At 42.3% G+C, this 22,316-nt stretch overlaps 1 protein-coding gene across 3 annotated transcripts; it reads left to right on the top strand.

Annotated features, from left to right (window-relative positions):
- Positions 1–795: 795 nt before the first annotated feature.
- Positions 796–21,233, top strand: NAAA (N-acylethanolamine acid amidase). Of its 3 annotated transcripts, none has more exons than XR_013995206.1 (12): positions 796–1,031; positions 1,654–1,818; positions 4,314–4,440; positions 7,693–7,783; positions 11,747–11,823; positions 13,723–13,895; positions 14,039–14,101; positions 14,839–14,905; positions 15,292–15,320; positions 16,857–16,934; positions 19,501–19,622; positions 20,962–21,233. XR_013995206.1 is itself a non-coding variant. In XM_081077656.1 (12 exons), the coding sequence occupies exons 1-10, from the start codon at positions 853–855 to the stop codon at positions 16,930–16,932; spliced, it is 1,047 nt and encodes a 348-aa protein (XP_080933782.1). In that variant the 5' UTR covers positions 796–852; the 3' UTR covers positions 16,933–16,934; positions 17,800–17,830; positions 19,501–19,603. The 3 variants fall into 3 exon arrangements, 2 of the variants coding, with proteins under 2 accessions (XP_080933782.1, XP_080933781.1); XM_081077656.1 differs by lacking the exon at positions 20,962–21,233 and adding an exon at positions 17,800–17,830 and having other exon boundaries at positions 19,501–19,603; XM_081077655.1 differs by lacking the exon at positions 19,501–19,622.
- Positions 21,234–22,316: the final 1,083 nt, after the last annotated feature.

Raw genomic sequence — 22,316 nt, 5'->3', positions numbered from 1 at the left:
ACCCTCTGGAGGCCGCAGTTTACCCTTTCCCAGCCCACGTGGATGGCTGGGGCGGGGAGCGGAGGTGGGCCGTCTCGACCCACAGCATTTGGCCCCACGCAGGACCGAGAGGGCGGCGGGACGCTGGGCTGCGCCCCCCGCGGGCGGGATGGAGGCGCGGGGCCGAGCGCGGGGCCACGGCGGGAGCGGCTCGCAGGGCCGTCGGGGTTCCGGGCACCCCACCGGCCGGGCCGCCCCGGCTCCGCCTCCAGGCCTGCGGGCACCGCCCCGGCTCCGCCTCCAGGCCTGCGGGCACCGCCCCGGCTCCGCCTCCAGGCCTGCGGGCACCGCCCCGGCTCCGCCTCCAGGCCTGCGGGCACCGCCCCGGCTCCGCCTCCAGGCCTGCGGGCACCGCCCCGGCTCCGCCTCCAGGCCTGCGGGCACCGCCCCGGCTCCGCCTCCAGGCCTGCGGGCACCGCCCCGGCTCCGCCTCCAGGCCTGCGGGCACCGCCCCGGCTCCGCCTCCAGGCCTGCGGGCACCGCCCGGCTCCGCCTCCAGGCCTGCGGGCACCGCCCCGGCTCCGCCTCCAGGCCTGCGGGCACCGCCCGGCTCCGCCTCCAGGCCTGCGGGCACCGCCCCGGCTCCGCCTCCAGGCCTGCGGGCACCGCCCGGCTCCGCCTCCAGGCCTGCGGGCACCGCCCGGCTCCGCCTCCAGGCCTGCGGGCACCGCCCCGGCTCCGCCTCCAGGCCTGCGGGCACCGCCCCGGCTCCGCCTCCAGGCCTGCGGGCACCGCCCGGCTCCGCCTCCCGCAGCGCCTCCCCGGCGCCCGCGGCGCCCGCAGCTGTCCCGCCGCGGTGCGGGAGCCGGGGCCATGCTGGCGCTGCCGCCGCTGCTGCTGCTCTGCGCTGGGGTCGCGCTGTCGGCCGCCGCCCCCGCGGCCCCGCCGCTCTTCAACGTGAGCCTGGACACCGCCCCGGAGCTGCGCTGGCTGCCGGTGCTGCAGCACTTCGATCTGGACTTCTTGCGCGCCGCCATGGCGCACATCCTCGGGTGAGCGGGGCCGCGGGACGGCGTCCGCGGGGACACGGGGGCCCGGGGCCGCGTGCGGGGACCCCCAGACACGCGCGGCCCAAAGTGCTTGGACTGAGACTCTCTCCCGCTCCCGTCTGGGACGGGCTTGTCCTCCACCCCATCCCCCGCACCCCCTTCCCTCGGCCTCTGGTGTGGAGGGCTTGGCGGGGACCAGAACTGTCATTTGCTGCGTGCGGCTCTTGGCACCGTCGACGTTGGGGATGACCCAGCGTGGCTGGTTTGGGTTTCAGGTTCGGTGTCACCAGTGGCACGCCCGTCCTCAACACATTCCAGATCAGGGTGGCGCGCGAGATGTTGCCCACGCACTCCTTGCAGGCCTCGCGGGTCCCCAAGCCCGCCCCCTTGGGGACCACGCGCGCTCACCCTTCTTCCCTCTCCGGGAGTTTTCTTTTTCCCTCCTGGAGCCTGCGGATTGGTGATGCAGCATCTGGGCTGTCAGTTCTCTGGGGAAGGGAGGCAACCAGCACGCACCTTAGGTGCCTTAGGTGTATCCCCCAAACCCCTGACACACACACACACACACACTCCACCCCTCTGACCTCCGAGCAACTCAAATACCTTCATAGCTTTTCGTTTCTAGGGACAAGGTCCCCGCGTGGGTCCACGTGGTGATGCGAAAGGCTGTCGGTGAGCTGGAGCGCTTCCTGCCGCAGCCCTTCACGGATGAAATCCGCGGCATGTGCGCGGTGCTGAACTTCAGCCTGGCCGACTGTGTCCTGGTCAACCTGGCCTACGAGTCCACCGCGTGAGTGCCCCACGTCGGGGGATGGAATTGGGCCTTGCCAGGACTCCTGTCACATCTGAGTGGGAGCAGACATGTTTTCAGTGTGACAAAAACAGGGTGGTGACTGGGCTGTACAGAAACCTTCAGCGCTTCCTCTTTGCTTTTCTGGGTAAATCTGAGCAGCAGATCATGCACGGATTCCGAGAACCAAAGCAGCTTCTCTGACCTCAACACCGACCTTTTCCTCTTCCTGAAGCCCCCCTTTCTCCCGCCACCAATCCAGGTAGCATTCCACGTTTGAAACTCTGCTCAATATGTACTTAGTCAGGAAGTTTTTGGAACTAACCCCATTCTCATCTGGATCATCTAGTTAACCCAGTGACCCTCCAGCCTTATAATGCAGCACTTACTTGTACCCCCTGCATCTCACCCCCCCCCCATGTGTGTCATAACTGGTGATCCTGACACCTCTTTCCCAGTCTGTTCCCTCCAGAGCTGGGATCACAGGGAACACTGTTCTGGCTAATAAGACCAGTCAGTGTTCAGTGTGCAGCATGGGCATGACAAAATGTGGTACACAGATGAGAAAGCAATATGGAGTGTGTGGTAGGTCCCAGGCAAAGTGCAGGGGGAGCCTGAAGTCTCCATTGGCTCACTAACTGGTCCTGGAATTAAGAGAGGTTTGACTTCAGTTTCGTCTTCAGAACTTGCTGTTTGCTACCACCAACCTCATGTAGTAACAGCTTGTAGATACTTAAGCTTCTGGCTGCCAAAAGATAATGAAAAACTAGTTCTTGGGATAATAAAACTTTACTGCTCCACCCCGCCGCCATCGCTGCATACCTAAAGCAGAATAGGTTAAGATGCACTGTGACTGTCTTTCTTTTTAAGGAAATGTGTTAAGACTCAAACTTGTTAAAGTGCTTTTCAATGGAAATAAGTTAAATTTGCCATTCCTCATCTCCTACCTTCATCTTTTTCCTGTTCTGACATGTGCTTTCTCAATGAAGAAAGTCCATTCTCATTTTCCCTCTCAACCTTCTTTTCCTGGAGTCACTGTATTCAAGCAGATCGAAGCAGAAGTTCTAATAACAATGTTCTAACTTAGTATTCTAATATTTTGATATTAAGGTATATGTGGAATTGCCTCACTACATTAAGCACCATCAGGCTCCACTAGGATTAACAAAGGAAATATTTTATTCTCATTTCTGATGTAAAGCTTTTTGAATCAGGGTAAGACTAGATACCCTATATTGTGCCTACTGTGTCCCAGGTACTGGACATGGTATTACCTGTTGTGATGTGGAAACCAAACCTCTGAGGGGACAACTTACTGAAAGTCAGGTGCATAGCGAGAGGTCACTGCTGCTGCGAAAAGCACGTGTCTCCAGCGCACGGCAGTGCCTTTCTCAAAGCACAGCCAGCTCCCATTTGTTCCCTTGGCTTGTGGGCTATATAATGTGAAAACATTCAGGCGTGACATGGAAGTATTGTTGTCTTACCAGTTTTGAAATACCGTCTTTGAGAGACAGTCCACAAACTTTGCTTTAGACATGTGTAATGTTTCATCAGTTCCCTCCTTGACATGAATTCTTTGAAGTTAAGATCAAAAATCTTAGAAAAAATTAAAACCAAACCAAGATTCTTTCTTTAAACAAACAAAAAATTAAGTAGCATATTTTTCTCCTAATTATAAAAGTAATATGTAATCTAGAAAATTAGTAAACACAGAAAAGTATAAAGAAATTAATCACAATCCTGTTGCTTAGAAATGACAAGATGTTTCCTCTCAGTTTTGTTCGCGTGGATATACATAGCTTCCCTCCCACCCCAGAATTGGACATGCTGTATGTAAATTGTTTTCACATAACATTTCATCTCCTTGAAGAATATGGACATTTAGACATCTTAATAAACCTCTTCCTCTTTTCCTCAAACTACTTCTCTCTGGCTCAGAGTTTTAAAAGGATCCTTTTCTTTTATTAGCTCTGTGCAAGGAGCTCTAAGGGACATAGGAAAAGTGCCAAGCCCATAAAGAGTTAACTACTTTTCCAAGGAGGTAGAACATTTGTGGAACAGAATGGTTTAGTGCCATTGTACTTGCTCTGAGAAATTCATGGAAGAGAGAGGTGCGCTTGAGCTAGCTTTAACAGTGTGCTAAATAGATTACATACTGTTACGCAGAGGAATACGCAAAGTTCAGTTTTAGCTGAGTCCAGAATGGGCCAGTTTCAGAGTTAGATTTAGGATGAAATTCTCTTTTAGTATGTTTTTGATGCCATGTGTGCCGCGGGCAAAGGTCTAGCAATACTGAATACTGATAAGTTGTGTCCAGTTTTGTTTTTATCTTGAATTGTGAATCCCTGTTCTTGTGCAAGGGTTATGTAGCACATGTTCCTTTGTAAGGAAGAATAACTCTTTTACTTTAAGCACTTATTTTAAAAATGAAAAACTCATTTTTCTTTATTCTTATTTTTCTCATTCATTCCTGTTGCACCTTCCCTTTTACTCAGATTCTGCACCAGTATTGTGGCTCAAGACTCCGCAGGCCACATTTACCATGGCCGGAATCTGGATTATCCGTTTGGGGATTTCTTACGCAAGCTGACCGTGGATGTGCAATTCTTAAAGAATGGGCAGGTATGGTCCCTACAGCATAAGATTCAGAAATCAGCGACTTGCTAACCCAAGTTGACAATCATTAGGATGGCCTGCTATTTAAGCGTGTTATCATTTTAAGATACAAAAAAATTCAAACTCCTGGAAAAACAAAATCAGAAGAGAGGTTTACATCAATTACGTGTACAGAAAGAAGCGTCATTTATTATTATTAATCATCTACTTAAAGAGGTCAATCCATTTTCCTTAAGGAACTCTCTATGGGGGTATGAGCGGTCATCCACTTATGCCAAGTCAGCTCTTCCCTCTGCTTTCCTTTGTTCAGGCTGCTTCTGGAATAGAGATGGGCTGCATAGTGTAATGGCTGGGAACACCTAACTTTGGGGTGTGACTGTCCTGGGTTTGGATCCTGCTTCTGTCACTTAGTTCCTTTGTAAACCTGGGAAATCATTTAAACCCATTTTGCAGACTACAGCTCAGAGAGGTTAATAATTACTTTATGGCAATAGTTATAAAGGTTAAATGAAGGAATCTATACAAAGCATGTGCTTGATAAATCGTGGCCAAATAATAAATGGTCCTTCGTATGATTGACCCACACCACTCTCTTATGTATAAGCTTTAAAAAAATTATACTTAGATCATTTTATTTTCACCATGGTCCCTTCGAAAGGACAATCTAATATATACTATTGTCACATTTCTGTGTAAACATTTAGAGAGACAGCATTAATCAATGTTCATTGAGTACACAAAGCATGCTATTGCAGAGAAACAGCACATTCAAAAGCCAGATTTTGGCTTTGGGGTCATTGTTTAAAGACAAAGAGTATATTTCGCTTGTTCTTTGCATTTAGGGGTTGTCACAAATACTCAATAGTCATTTACTAAATGCTCATTTGGTCATCTACTTTTATAAGCAAAAACTTTTTCTCATAAAAAGTTCAAGAAACACAGAAATATTTAAAGGGAAAAACTTTCTCCTTTCTCACTTGCATTCTTTTACTTCGCCACTATTAACACTTTGATTTATAGCTGAAGAATTACTTCAGAAATGGTTTCAAATGGTAACAATGACAGAATATAAATGCACAATAAATTCTGAAAGGAAATCTGCTATAATGTTGCAATTATTACTGAATGATGGAATAATAATTATTTTCATGCACTATTTTATGCTTTTCTCCATTATATACAATGAGCAAACATTCTTATAAATAGACAAAGAAATAAATGCAATAAAAATAAATTATTTCAACTGTTCTCTCTAGAACTCACCCTACTACAGTAACAGTTGCTTGCTTCATTGTTTCTGTTTATCCTGGAGCTCCCATGAGAAATAGCCTACGGATGTGACTTTACTCTCAGTGCTTAGGTCATTATTACCTAATTTAAGAGTTTACACTTGGGTATCATCTTTCTGCTGAGGGCTCATAGCCAGTAAATTGTTTTGCTAAATTAAGAACAGGTTACTCAAAAGTAATTAATCTCTTATTCTTGGCTAGTGTTCATAATATTGAAAGTATTTTCACATATAGGACTTCATTCTAGACTCACTGGTAACCTAGTGAGGCAGGCACAAAGCAACATTCTCATCCTCGTTTTCCAGATAAAGGGGCCGGAAATCACATGGGGGTGGTGTGGCAGAGGCAGGACCAAACCAGGCCTTCAGCCTCTGAATAGCTGTCTTCCCCAAACTCAGGCCTTCCACTGTAATTCAGAGTCTCCTGCTGCTGCTAAGGGTTTGTTTATATTAGCCGTTCTGGCAGAGACAATTGGAAATCACATTTAGAAATAAAAACAGGTTTTCAGAGCTGCAGGATAAGATATCTCATAAAGTATATCTTAGAATTATTCATAATTATGTATTATAAAATATCTTGGAAATTACAATACGATTTTGATTTTTATAACTTTAATTTGCTCAGCCCTTCGATTGAGAGGGACACTAATATGAGGGTCATTGTATCGTGAGGTTACTTTAAAAAAAAAAATATGTAATTCCATTTTGTAAAGGCTTTAGTAACAAGGTAGAGTTACTCCCATTTTACTGCCTTGAATGGAGACGGGGAGAAGTCATAGAAGGCCCTTGATGAGTTTAGGGGAAAAGGTCTTTTATAAAACAAAGGCCACTGTTTTTCCCTTGTAATTTAGCCACCTTCTATTATTTTTACAACCAGATGAGGTAGCAATCAATAATTAAATGAAAAAGGTAACGGACTTAAGATTCAGTTTTCTAAGGAAAAATATTAACCTAGGCCTGCCGGTTCATTTCTCAAACTATAAAAATATTAGTTCGTCTTTATTGAACAGCATGATCCAGGTACTGTTCTAAGTAATACCTCTTTAACAAATGAAAGCTGGTATCTGAAGTAATTGATCGAGTTTGATTTTTCTCCGCAGGGTAATATAATGGTGTGCTGCAATCATTGGAGTCCATGACTTTCCTTTAAAGTGGGAGTGATCCCTGCTGCTCATGGCATAGTCATGAGGATTAAATGAGAGAAATATATAAACTAGTTTTTCAAACATTTAAAGTTGAAATATGACTATCATGGATAAAGAGCCTCACTTGTTTTCCCTTCACTGAGCTTATAAGATGCATAATATTTATCTCTTACAATCAAGGGTACACAAGATTTTCAAATTGGAGCCCATATGTTCCTTCTCAGATGGAGCTTCTTAATCTTTGTGTGGGAACCCCTTTGGTGAAGCCTATACTGATCCCTTCTCAGAATAATATTTTATTATGCGATTACAAAGAAAACCCATTATACTGAAATATAGTCATTTCAATATTACATTTTTTCTTAACACATTAAAGAGTAAAGTTGAGCAGTGGCTCTAATAACTACCATCATTTCAGGGTAGTGATACGTGTGCATGATATTCTAAGATATGTATGCAAAGTATGCATCTCAAGATAGACATGATACCATTTTGTATGTGAAAATATCTGCGATTTCTGCTGGTGACAGTATCACAGACACTGCTATGACAACATGATTTGTTGCACTCATTCATTACAGAAGGAGTGAAATTTCAGTTAGAGGTTAGTGAAAATAGAGATCTATTTTTTTTTCTCCCATCCAAGGTCACAGATCCACTGAATTCTTCCAAGGTTAAACTTTCTAGAAGGCTACTTCAGAGTTTTTATTCTATTATGTTGGAACTTATAAGAAAAAAATCCATAAAATTGTGGGGCAAAATAGATGATTTCAATGTATATTTTTGGTCTGAATGGTAAAAGGATACATTATCTCTTGATTTCAGATTGCATTCACAGGAACCACTTTTATTGGCTATGTAGGATTATGGACAGGTCAGAGTCCACGGAAATTTACAATTTCTGGCGACGAACGAGGTAATCAAAATGAACTCCTAAGCATTTTTAGTCATGTCCTTGTTCAGTGTTTTCAAAATACTTCATTCACTCACCCAACATGACACAGAACACCTACGACGCTACATGGCAGGGCCATGCATTCATGCGGGGAGACGGGCAGCGTGCATGTGAGCAATGAAGATAATTGCAGGAGTGATTAGTGCTACCAAGAAAGTAAACCAGGAAGGTGTGATAGAGAAGGAAGGAGGAGTGGGTGGTTACTACAGCTAGAGGGTCAGGGAAGGCCTGACTCACATGATCCAGGAGCCAGGTTTGCAGAAGCTGCGGGAAGACCATCCTGATGGGTTCCAGAAATATAAGAGGGTAGTGTGGTTACAGCATGGCGTTAGGAGGGAGTGACATGAGAGGTACAGTGACGTGAGAGGCCATGGGGAGGGTCATGATGAACAGTTTGGATTTTAAGCCCAATGGAAGCCCTTAAGGATTTTAGGCCAGGAAGTAAACAGATCTGATTTATATTTTTAACTATCACTTTGGCTGCTCTGTAGAAACTGAATTGTGTTGGGTTAAGATGGAAGCAGAAGGCTGTTAGGAAGCCATTGCAGTAATCTAGAGGCTGTATAAGGACATTCCACAGGCAAGATCTGTAAAGCCCTTTATAGTTTACTGTGTAATTTTTAGTAAGTTTTCTCATTAGAGCCTCACAACGGTTCTGCTAGATAGGCAGGACTGATAGTATTAATCCCATTCATTTTTCAGAGGAGGAAACTGAGGCTACGTGAGGAAATGACAGCCAGTAGATGGGGGAGGTGGTTCTCAAATGGATCTCCTGGGTCCTGGCCCAACTGCTCTGTTTGTTATACAACCACACTACCATTCCCTAAATCTCAGGGGACATTGTTCAGTTCCACAATATGCTGGAAACCCAGAGATGAACAAACTCTTATCTCTGTCTTCAGGAAATTATTGCTGAGTGAAGAAGTGTTGGTCATCAGATAAACCCCTGATTGACTTCATGTTGTTGTTTCCCTTGGTTAGGTTTATTCTTTTTATATAAATAAGACTTTGACAGAAAGATGCTGGTTGAGTATTAGCTTGAGTCCATAGTAGTCAATTCTGGATCCTATTGTATTTCTTCAACATTTACTCAAATGTCAGCTGTGTGTGAGACTGGTTCTCAACCAATGGTACTCAGGTAACACCATGACAGTTACTGAGGTTTTACACAGAGCGTCTGTGTATTTATTTAAAAGATGGACTTTGTTTCTGTTATTTTGCGACTCAAATTGTTTAACAAACTGAGTAGAACCTAAGGTAGGAGCAGTTTAAAAATAGCTGAGTTATTCTGTAACATACACACTTAACAGTGAAACTGCTTTTTAAAAACTTTAAAAACTTTTAAAGCCTTATTTTAATGAAAACCAGTTATATTTTAGTCTGCATAGATTGAGTTAAAATGCCTGAACCATAACGTAACATGTCTTGATTAATGGAGGTAAGATATTCAACTGAGTTTCTGGGCATTACAGAAAGTGCCAACAACACTTCTAACTGCCCTGGGAAAGGAAAGGATATGATATGAGGACTAACCAATGGCATAGAGTATGGGAAACTTAATTAACTACCTGGCAGTTAAGATCTCAAACTCCAGACAGCTCGCCCTGGTTTACATCTTGGTGCTGTCGCTTGCTAGCGGGGTGTCCTCACCTGTCTGTACTTCAGTCTCCTCATCTGGAAAGCAGGGATGATAATCGCTGCTGTGAGAATGCAGAGTATGTGACGTACTCAGAGCAGTGCCTGGCACAAAGTAAGGGCTATCAAAGCATTTGTCACGTTTCTAGGCTTGACCTCCTCTGAGCCCGATTGGAGTGCTCAGCCATCTCTCAGCATCTCCACTTTGATGTCTACTGAGTAGCCCAAATTTAACATGATTAAGCATATCTTGTGCCTTTTTCTTTTCCCCTTTTCTCACTCTGCTTCCATGCAAATCTCTTCTTCTCTTGGTTTTCCATGTCCCAGGAAATGGCACTTCTGCTCCACTGATTGTACCAGGAGGATTCTTTTGTTCCTCATTCCCTGAGTCTTGTCAGCTCTACCACCTGTAGAATTAGACTGGCCCTGTCCATTCTGTTTACCTGCACTGCTAGGCTAGACGCCATCAAACCTGTACTGCTGCAGTTGCTGTCCGTCGGGTCTCCCTGCCTCTCACCCTCCTGTAATTCGTTCTATACCCAGCAGCTAGCATGATCAGGTTGTTCCACTCTTTAAAACCTACAGTGATTTTCCGTTTTGCTCTAACAAATCCAAAGTCTTGACTGTGAGCTCAAAACTCTATAGGATCACCTCCTGTACCTCATTTTGTGCCTATCTCCTTCTCCCTCGCGCCACCTGCACCTCACCAGCATTCTTTCTCTTTCTGAACATCTGCCAAGCCCTTGCCTGCCTTGGGTCCCTGACACCCATGCCTTCTTTCTGGAATGTTCTCCCCATCTTAGCTTAAATGTCCACAACTCAGAGGAGCGATCCTTATGTTCCTCTAGAAAGGAATCTTCCCTTCTCACTCACGATTACATTATTCTGTCTTATTTTCTTTATTATAGTTATCCAAATCTTGTTTGTTTAATGGTACTGTCAACCGAGCACAAAGAGTCAGGAGGCTTTGCTGGAAATAAATGATACACTACTGAAAAGTGCAAAACTGTAAGTTCCCAGGCTAGTTAATGCTAGAATAGAATCATTTCTTCATGCCTTAGCCTACCTGGTTTTAGTAATTTATCAGGTTGACTATAGTGATTCCATTTTATTTTTTCACTCTTTCTTCAGTACACTAGTTTCTTCTGTTCACTGTTAAATTCTGAGGGTCAGGACCAAGTCAGCATATAGAACTGTTTCATGAAAAGACTGCGTGAGCAAAGTGGCCCCCAAAAGCCGAATGAGCCGAGAGGCCAGAGAACGAAACAAACAAGTCCAGTTTGTCGTCGGCTTAAAGAGTTTTAATAGGGAACTTACAGAAATGCAGTGCTGGGTGGCAGCAGGACCAAATGGACCCCCCGCACTGTTTGCCCCCACCTTCCCAGACCACCTGGTTTATTTATACCCCCTAAGAAATGGACCTATGTACTCTAAAATGAATGTGGGGGTAATCGAGGAAATAAAGGGACCAGATATTGGGGGCTCTGGTGCCAGGGCAAGTTAAAAATAGACATTGAGGGTGCCTACACATTCCAGAGTCCACCCAGGGAAAAGAGGAGGCGGTCAAGATTTCAGGTGGGTTAGTTTTAAACTGAGTCAGCTTTTCAAGATGGAGTCAGCTCTGTCTGCACAGGCACATAATAGATGCTCAATGCTTAGTTCTTGAATAAAAATTATTCTTTGGAAATAAGTCCCCTACAGAGATTTTAAAAAAGATGTTAAAAAGTAATTTTGGGGAGTGATTGAACATTTGTATTTTTTTTAAATGTAAGCCCAAATCAAACTTAAAGTTCTGAAAGATATATATTCTGTACAATTTTTCTAATACTTATTGAGCCACCTCTTCTGATAGCTACATAATTTTATTTTGCCTGGCATAATTAATAGAATCATTCTTTAATATAATTATCATTGTTTCCAAACACCAGAGATTCTGTGCATCTGTGTGATACATACACACACACACACACACACACACACACACACAATCTTTGGTTCTTGGAAACAGTGATTTTATGTATATACATATATCATGTTTTTATGGTTGCCATGAAATTAGGGCTTCGTCTTTCAAAACTGGATGCTAATAAAATCACTCTTTATCTACCAACCTTTCTTCCCTGTCAGCTTGTATTATGGGAAAGAAACAAAACTCAAGGAATTTTAATGAGTGGCACTTGGGCAGCAATTTGTTTATATACTTATTGTTCCTTATTTGTTTATATACTTATAGACAAATAAGTATATAAACATATTTGTTTATATACTTATTGTTCCTCAATTCGGCAGATAAAGGCTGGTGGTGGGAGAATGCGATCGCTGCCTTTTTTCAGAGACACTCTCCAATCAGCTGGCTTATCCGCACTGTGAGTATATTGACTCCGGAGCCCACTTCACCCTAACTTCATCTTCTTAACTGTGTTCATGCTGTGATGCTCTGTGTTATTTAACAATGCTGTTTTAATGTAAGAAGCTCCTAGAAAACATAAGCATCTAAAAATTTGCAAAATGCATATCAACCTTTTTGATAGTAAGATAACGCTGGACACTAGTTAAAGTGGTAAGCACAGATTTTTAATGAGTAGTACAATATTGCATTAGGGAAAAGTGCCTGGTTTGGGGCTATCATGAATAAGCTGTTATAGAAATTCTTGTACGAGTCCTTTTGTAAACATATGTATCCATTCCATTTCTGTGGGGTCAGTACTTATGAGTGGAATTGCTGGGTCATAAGGTTAGAGGTATAATTAATTGAGTTATATAAACGACTGCCATATAATTCACATGCCGTACAATTCATTTATTTAGAGGATACAAGTTACTGTTTTTTAGTATAATCACAGAGTTGTACAACTATCACTACAATCAATTTTAGAACACCTTCATTTTCCTAAAAAGAAATCCTATACCACTAGCAGTCACTGTAGATTTCCTGAGACAAATAGATAATGTACATGTCTCGCCCTGACTTTGCCGCTTGGGTGAAATACGTCAGCACGGCCTTCAGTATTTCTTACTGATGTTCTTTTGCTTTTTCTCTCATGCAGTGCTGTTAGAGGCAATAAATTCTTTGATACTAAGTGGGGGGTGGTATAGGTGACATAAAAAATTGTGTCATCACTCCTGTTGCCTCACTTTATAATTTTGCTGAGTTTAGAACAAACTAATTCAAGTCTAAATACTAACAGCAATATGTCTAAGGCAGGGAAAGTCCACACGGTCCTATAGGTTGGTAGTTTATGGTGCTGAACGATGGCACCTTTGCAGACAGTCATGTTTTGAATTGTTCTTTTGTTTGGCCTTATCCCCACCTTACTCTTGACAGCGTACCTTGGCAGTACTCGGGATGGGTGAGCAGAAAATGCACTTCTTTCACAAAGTGGTAGAAGAGTGATTGTGAAGGTACAGGTGGGAAGGGCAGGCCCTGTACTGCAGGATGTTTTTGAGCAGATCAGCTTGAGGAAGGAACACATTTGGAAGCTGAGGATTTTGAAAGTGACCCCTAACTATCCATGCCACAGACTTCTGGAAGTCTTCAGGAACCCCCAGGGCAACTGAATACCAGATAAGCTCACTGCTCTAATGAAGCATGCTCTCGTTCATCTTCAAGCCTTTGGCAAACTATTCCAGTGCTAGCTGGAGCTAGCACTCTTCCCCACCCCCACTCCCAACCCCAAAACCACCACTTTCACCGGTCTAACTTCTGTTTGTCTCTGGCTTCAGTTCACGCAATACCTCCCTGAGATGCCTCCTTAATGCCCTGGTGAGGGTGGGTCCCCTGCTATAACTTCCATGGCATCTTCTCATATGTTGATACTCATTACACTGTGTCACCATTGTCTGTTGACTTTTCCTGTCATCCTTAGAAGTTTGGGGAGAACAAGGCTGGGTCAGTGATTTCACAGCTCTGTCCCCACGCTAGCACAGTGCCTAGCGCACAGTAGGTACTCAAGGTACTCAAGAAATATCTTGAAATGTTGAAAGGACAAATGAATGAGGAAACATGGAAGTCCTTTGCAAGAGCACACAGCCCATGTTTGGTGAGCTGGGCCTAGAACTTACCCACAGTTCTTCCCTTTTGTGAGAAAAATCCTGCTGCTGTTATTGGCTCCCCATTAAGGTGTCTTCCATTCTAGGAGCTCTGAGGACAAGAGAATGAGGTCATTAATATGTTCGGAGAATGTGCGTTGGACCATTTGTCCATCAATTGGTGTGGATAACTGCCCTGTTATGATGATGCTGATGGAGGGTGTCTTTCTGTTCAGACCCTGAGCGAATCAGAAAACTTTGAAGCAGCTGTTTACAAACTGGCCAAGACGCCCCTGATTGCTGATGTGTATTATATTGTTGGTGGCGTGTCTCCCTGGGAGGGAGTGGTCATCACTAGGAACAGAGGTGGTCCGGCAGACATTTGGCCTCTGGATCCTTTAAATGGAGCGTGAGTAGAATTAAAAACTGGTCATTTTGTATCAATAACCTTTTTTAACTGGTAAAACTGGAGATTTTTTATTTTTATGGATTTCTGCTGTAGCTATGTCCCCAGTGACATTGGATAAGACGAGATGATGTGCTCTGTTGTAGATGGTTCCGAGTTGAGACAAATTATGACCACTGGAAGCCAGTGCCTGAGAAAGATGACAGAAGGTAGGCCTGTATACACTTTCCTGTTTACAGTGTTCTCTTGTGGTCAGGAGAATGTGCCCCTCCTATTACAGGAATTAGAGATGACTACAAATGCCAGCCCTCCCGGAAAATATACCTGTGCCCCCTTGCCAGTGCTTAGGCTGGGATGGGAGAGTGGAGTATGTGGCGGGGAGCCTTTTGGCGGTTGGTTGGGTGTTGGGAGGGTAAGGTTGTCTCTGGTTTAATGGTCAGGAGCCCTGGTTTCTACCACCAGCTATGCTAAGGCCTCGGTGGGTGGCCTTTGGGGACCCATCTGGAAAAGGAAAGAATATAGCAAGGTTCATGGTTTTCTATGTAAGACTGTATTTCCCATACTTCCATAAATGAAACAGTTGGGGGCTTTCATTGTCCCTTCTAATTTTGAAACTTCTAGAATTATAATAAGTCAATGCGTCCCCAAAGAGCAGGTATTTTCCCCTTGCTTTACTGCCCCATGTGTTTGGTAGTAACTGTTCAGTTCTGCAGTGACATGTTTACTTGCCCAGCTTCCTTGAGCAGTTGGGGTCAAAGGGCCAACCTTTGAATTAATTCCACCATGGGAGTCTGGGACTAAGGTGGAAACATGCTTGGGGACCGGAATCTGTTTTGTGGAAAGGGAGATAATGAGGCTCGGCCTTGCATTGAGTCTCCCAAAAGGAGAGCTGGTGGGATTCAAGATTTCCTGGAGTGCCAAGTGACATTGTCCATTATCCTTACAGAACACCTGCCATCAAAGCCCTTAATGCCACAGGCCAGGCAAACCTCACATTGGAGGCGCTGTTCCAGGTAACGTGTGTCTTGATGTCCAGGATGTTTGGTGTCTATGCCAATAGTAATTTAAAAAAAAAAGAAAAGAAAAAAAAAATTCTCCTCTGAAATCAAGCAAATGTGGTAGGTGAAAATGTTAGAGTAAATTTTCAACTAGTTGAAAACATTCTTTTAAAAAGTCAGACAACATTTTCTGAACGTATTTCTATATACATTAAAGTGCCCACCTTCAGCTAAGCTTTTCTGCATGTTAGAAAAAGGCACAGTTGTAATACATGTGCCATTGTTTCAAAGGAGAAAGAATTCAAAAATCTGTAACTAAGATGTTAAGTGGTTTTAGTCTTCCTATAGATATCCTCCATGCATTTCTTTTCTGTTTTAATGGTCTTTTTTTCCCTATGCAGGTTTTGTCAGTGTTTCCGGTTTATAACAAGTAAGTGACACCTGCTCACATCTGTTCATCTGATGATCCCATGGGGCGGGCTTTCTAGGTGCTGTGGAAACAGCAGGGAACAAAACAACGTCTCTGTTCTCATGGGACTAGCATTCTACAGGCCCAGGAGGGGCAGATAAACAGATGTATCATAAGCCAGGTGAGAAGTCCATGAAGGAAAACAAATGTAAAGAAAAACGAAAGTGACATTTTCATCCTAAATCAGTGTGGCTGGGGGAACTGCCTTCACTGGTTGGGAGCTTCTTAATTTCACTCTGTTAGAACCTAAACTTTAGATGCCTTTGGCTTTCCTTTGTCTTCCTGGAGAGTTTCTGCTGTCCCACAAATAATTCATTATCTAAGTTACTGAATTAGTTACTCTTTTAGCCTGTACTCTTGGTAGTGGCATTCTGTGAGCAATGGCTTTCCCGGTCTACAGCCTGGAATTTTATCCAGAGACTTTTCTGAAGTGAAGCACTGGAATGTAGCTACCATTGCGACCCGAAGCTCTTAGTTAAATTTGAGAGGCAGCCACCATCAAACTTGTAGAGGAAATTCTGAAGGTCCACTGTCACCATGACAGCAAGGCTACCATACAGGCCAACAGTTGGCTCGTCATGGCTCTTCATCGTCCCCCTGGAGGTGTTGCCTAATTACCTTATCACCTAAGACTAGCTCATCTGGAGTGCTGACACCTTCTTTTTCTCAGTGTGGTAGGGCTTAACTTACTAAAATAAAAGAGGAAACATCTGCAAATCAATACAGAGTTTTATCTCCTTTTCCATCAATTCCAAAACCCAGCATTTCCAGCTTACTCCTCATTCTCACTTCTGCTTTCTCCAAGGCAGAAATATCAAAATGCTGTTCTTCAAGAAATAACCTAATGCAGAGAAAACCTGTAAAGTCATTTTTAGTTTCAAATACCCAGTTGATTTTTTTTCCTTGAAATGATCCTCTTTTACACAAACAGAATGGTAGTTTTCCTGATGGCCTCGAGAATAATATATGTATATATGGGTGCTTTGAGATTACTTAGGTATAATGACATTTTTAGAACTGGCGTTATTTCTTTCACTTTGTACAATAATAGGAATATATCTTCAAAATACCTCTTTGAAAGTTTTTTCTTTAAGTATGGCCTGATAGAAAGATTAATGCTAAAACGCTTATTCCATAAACAATATTCTAACAGCCAAATACAGAAAAACAAATTACCTAGTCAGTCAAATTACCTAGTCAGTCAGAGTATTTTACCATTCTACCAAATGAGCTCTTTGGGTAACAAGTGGTACCCAGTGGTATGCTAGTAAACTAGCTTTTTGAACTTGACCTCCCACAGTGTTGTCAAAATAGGAAAGAATACTTTGAGTGTGTTGTCACTTGAATCATAAATTTTAAATATTCTAACATATGTGGGCTTCTATTTTTATTCTTGTCCTAGGTCCCAAGTGTTAGGGAAGGGCTTGGTGTTTTTTTCTCTCTTTGGACTATTAGGGAAAATCATGTGTATATAAAAATTCCTCTCATTGTTTTCAGCTACACAGTTTATACCACAGTAATGAGCGCTGCCAACCCAGACAAGTACATGACGAGGATCAGAAACCTGAGTTAACAGTAAGTAAGCGGAAGAGTGCTATGAATTCACCTGTGCTATGAAAGGATTTGCTATTTCATTTGTGAGGGGTGTGTGCTGGTTTCTTACAGAAGATGGTAATATTCTTAACTTTTATACAGGTAGACTATTTTCAGACAGCCATCTGGCATATGACTATAGGTTGTGTGGGATCAATGTTACTATTAGACATTTACTTTGAATTGTTTGTATGAGAGTTAATCTTCTGATGCAGTTTGCCCCTCATTGAAACCTGCTCTCAGGTCAAGGTGTTATCTCTTCATTTACATGGAAAGGGAAATATCTGGTAGCACTTATGTGTCCCTAGAGTAATAGTCAGGCAGGCCCAGCACCTTTGCAACAGGAGAAGACAGACACTGAAGGCAAAGGACACTTAAAGAATTTATTCTAGGCATCAGGGAGCCCATAGATGAGAGGAAGGACCTGAGGAAAACGCAGGAGTCCTTTCTGCTGTCCCTGAAATCTAGGCAGCCACCTATTGATAGGACACCTTTCCCTATTGCAAGGATCTTCTGGAGTTTGTAAACCTGGCCTGATGTTTCGGTCATTTACTTATCATGGGAATGTTAAAAATCAGTGTTTGAATTAAGTGTATTTATTTTTTCCTTCCCTTAAGGACGATTTTTTTTTTAATGAAATTCTTGAAGAGCTGTACTTTGAAAAATAAAACGAAGTGAAAGGATTGTATTATTTTATGAACAATACAGGCTCCTTCCACTTTAAACTTTTCAACCTTGTGAGGTGGGGGGGCAGGAGGATCAAACACTTTGGAGCTTGTTTTGGTAAAGTGGGTAACAGGCATCTTGCGTTCTCTTCCCTCCATGGTCTGCCTTGTCCCTCTCTAAGCTTTGGCTATCCTGGCTTGAACAACTCAAAGGTAATGGTCTCAGAGGTCAAACCATATCCCAGCTTCTCACCATAACATAACCATGTTGTCATACTTCACCTTATAAAGAATCATAAATTTTTTGTTTGTTATGCTCTTTGTTTATTATGAAGTGTTTCTGGAAGAGTGTGAGAAAAAAGATTCTTCTAAAAGAAATGGACAGCTCGTTTGAATAGAGCCTCTTTGAATGTTTGTTAGTCTAACCTTTGATCATATATTTCCATGTGATGGGATTTTCATTTTTTATAATGTTTCTAATGTTTAAAGAAAACCTGACATACCCCCTTTTCCTGAACAGCTACTTTCTTACTGCTTTTTGAAAGCAATATAAAACCAAATTATTTCTGATGGTCACTTATTATTAGTTAAAAAATGTTGGCGAGGAAAGGAGCCAGCCGGTAGCTCGGGCAGTTAGAGCTCCATGCTCCTTACTCTGAAGGCTGCCAGTTCGATTCCCACATGGGCCAGTGGGCTCTCAACCACAAGGTTGCCAGTTCAATTCCTCGAGTCCCGCCAAGGGATGGTGGGCTCTGGCCCCTGCAACTGAGATTGAACACGGCACCTTGAGCTGAGCTGCCACTGAGCTCCCAGATGGCTCAGTTGGCTGGAGTGTGGGCTCTCAACCACAAGGTTGCCCGTTCGACTCCCACAAGGGATGGTGGGCTGCGCCCCCTGCAACTAGCAATGGCAACTGGACCTGGAGCTGAGCTGCGCCCTCCACAACTAAGACTGAAAGGACAATAACTTGACTTGGAAAAAAGTCCTGGAAGTACACACTGTTCCCCCAGTGAAGTCCTGTACCCTTTCCCCAGTAAAAAAATCTTTAAAAAAAAAAAATGTTGGCGGGGAAAATAAAAAAAATTTTTCCAAGATATTTAGTGCTGTGTTCTCCCTATATTTTTACACTTGAAGTTGTATGGTTCTGAACAGCTATCCCTAGGTAGCAGTTCTCATACATGTTATGTTATTTAAGTGTTAGGATTTAAGGGATTTAAGTTGCTTTGTAGAATTTGATTTTTACCCCCACATATATGTGAAAGAAACTTCTTTGATGACGAAGTCAGAAAAGGTTCAAAGCCTGAGAATGGGAGTTGATTTCATGTCCTTGTTTAGTGTACCAGCAGAACGAAGGAAAATGGGGGAAATGTTGGTCAGGCACTGATCGTTCCGCCCCATCTCTCTAGTTGTCCTGAATATTCATGTTCTTGGACAATGTTGGGTCAACATTGTTAAATTTCCGTATCCAGTACCCCTTATAAAATCAAATCTCAAGTAGTTTACTCTCGCCAAACATGTTACACTATGATTGAAACTAGAAATTTCTACCCATTAGTCACATTCCATTCTTGTTTTCTTGAAAATATGCTATGATTTTTGGATGGAAGTTTGAGGAAAACCCTAATTTTAACCAGGTGAAGTGAAGCTCTTGAAAGCTTTTAAGCAGGACAGTCATTTAAGTAATTTAAATCTCTGGTTGTTTTTAAGACCTTTGTTTTTTGTGCCACGTGGTTTCACTATGATGTGCCTAGATCTTGGTTTCTTTTTATTTAGCCTGCTTGGGATTTGTTGTGTTCTCCAAATTTCAGATTTATTTTTTAAATTCAGTTTTGGAAAATGCTCAGTTGTCATCACTCTAAGAATTGCTCTCCTACATTCTCTAGCATCTTCTCCTGAACTCCAAGTTGTGGGTGACATCTTCTCTATCCTCTGTCTCTTAGCCCCTCTGGAATTTGGGGGGGAAAAAGTGAGAGGAGTGGATTTCTCTCTCAGTGATGTATTACAGGTAATTTTTAAAAGATTTTTTTCCTGTAAATTATTCTGAACAGATGTTCAGAGCTGTTCAATGGATTTATTGAGTTTTTAATATCAAGGATAATATTTTTATTTTAGATGGACTAGTTCAATGGTACTTTTTCAAACCTGCCAGGATTTTTTATTTTTTTTTGATAGCATCTTGTTCTTTGTTTTGACATCTTTTGTTAAGCTTCTCACCCCATACTTGTTTTATATTCTACTTCTAAATTCCATCATCAAGTTTTCAGGTGTCTGATTTTGCTGTTTGCTTTTGTTGACTCTCCCTTATGGAAGCTTTCATAGTGTTTTGTAATTTTGGATTGTGAACTCTTGTTCCTCTGGAAAACCTGAAGTCCTGATTGGTGGTTCACTCCCCAGAGAGGATGTGTGTTTGTTAATTTCTCAGCTGTGGTTTCTTAGAAAACTCAGGTAGTATAAATGGAAGCCTCAATTTATATTGTATGAGGGCAGACCTATAGTTATAAATTCACAGAGATGAGCCCCACCCTCTGCATTGTCTGAGACATTTTAACTCTTCATCTTGTATGCACCCAACCCCTTCTCCCTTTCTCCTCTACTTCCCAAGGCAATTCTCATAGAGCTCAAGGTTCTGTGTTACTGGCACCAGCAAATGCTCTTAGAGCCACACATGGTTTCAGTGCCAGCTTACCTCCCAGATTTCCTCTTTATTTCCTATTCTCTCTTTACTCCCTTTTTTTCTCTCTGACTTTACTTACTTACTTGCAAACTCAGCTGAGCATTATGCATTTAAGAAAGATGTTGGTTTATCATTACTAGGAGTTATGGAGAAGGAATGTTTTTTTTCAGGATATTTATCCCTCCAAAGTATCCAGAAATCAAAGAAGTATATGAGAGATTTTCATTTTTTAAAGTTTATTCTGCGTATGGCATGGAGAGTGTATTGGAGGGGCCCAATAATTGAAAAGTGAAAACCAGTTTGATTGACGTTATAGTAGCACAGATATGAAATTAGATGGATTGCAGGATGTGGAAACAATAGAAATGTCCATCGACAAATGAATGGATAAAGAAAATGTGGTGCATATATGCAATGGAATATTCTTCAGCTTTAAAAATAAGGAAATTTGTCATCTGTGACAACACAGATAAACCTTAAGGACGTTATACAAGTGAAATAAGCCAGTCACAGAAGGATATTTACTGCATGATTCCACTTATATGAGATTGGTGGGGTTCATAACATGCTACCCCAAATTATGGCTGCTTGGCATATTTTGAATATTTTAAACAGAAGTAGGAAGATCATTCTGACCTCCTCTTTCCTTTGCCTTTCTTCCCTGAAACAGGTCATAAAACCATCAGGCAAGAGATGCCCTCCCTAGTCCTGGAGAAGAGGAGCATTCTTACCTCCCCAGACAAAGGGACGTGGATAAGAATCTAAGCAAACAGGCCTTGCGAAGTTTCCCCTAATTTACTGCAATTACCTCATACTCCTTAACCTCTCACATTCATCAAACCTAGCACAAACTATTCAGGACTAACTGTTTCTTTGGGGCTTCATTTCCTTATGAAGGCTTCTATGTCACATAAAATTTATATTAAATCAACTTGTATGCTTTTGTCCTGTTAATCTGTTTTTGTCAGTTTAATTTTCAGATCCAGCCAGGGACTCTAAGAGGGTGAATGAAAACTTTTCCCTCCCCTGCAAGGTATCTAAAATAGTCAGATTAGTAGAAACCAGGGGCTAAGGAGAAATTGCTATTCAGCAGGTACCATGTTTCCCCGAAAATAAGACCTAGCCGAACCATCACTGCTAATGCGTCTTTTGGAGCAAAAATTAAATAAGACCTAGTTTTATTTTAATATAATATATGATCGGGTCTTATATAGTACAACATAACATAAGACCCGGTTGTATATAATATAATATAATATAATATAATATAATATAATATAATATAATATAATATAATATACGACCAGGTCTTACATTAATTTTTGTTCCAAAAGATGCATTAGAGCTGATGGTCCAGCTAGGTCTTATTTTTGGGGAAACATGGCACTTCTAGATGACTATCTTCAGAAACACTCTCAAGGGTACAAAAACCCCATGAACAGAGATGGTCTTGGCAGCATTGTTTGTAATAGGAAAATAACTGGAATCTACTCCAAAGACCACTAATGAAGGATGGGATGAATAAATTATGATCTCCCTACCCCAATCCTATGAAATACTATGTAGACATTATTAAATAGAATAATTTACCATTGGCTGTGGTTATTCTTGAATGTGGGTTCACTTTCCATTTACATGATACACCAGGAAAGTTTTGAGTGAAATTTTGGAAACATATCCAATTGCCAAGGCTACTATTATTCATTGTCTTTTGAGATTTTTCTCATGATTATGAGATACTTTTATAATGAAAAATGCAATAAAATACATATTTAAAAACCAACTACAAATTGATTTCCTTTTTAAAAAGGGCCACTACATCTCAATAAATTATTTTTTAACGCCAGTAGATGTCATTCTGAGCCAACGCTTTGTGTCATATAATTTTTTTAAACACCAGTAGATGTCACTCTGAGCAAAGGCTCTGTTTCATAACAGCAGCTGCTAGAAAACACTGATTTCCTCATCACCAACTATAACAGCTAGAAATAGCGATGCTATCTGGTCTCAGGCTAATGCTGACTC

The sequence above is a fragment of the Rhinolophus hipposideros genome (genome assembly GCF_964194185.1).
Source record: "Rhinolophus hipposideros genome assembly, chromosome: 1".
NCBI lineage: Eukaryota > Metazoa > Chordata > Mammalia > Chiroptera > Rhinolophidae > Rhinolophus > Rhinolophus hipposideros.
This window is presented reverse-complemented; position numbering and strand designations above follow the sequence as displayed.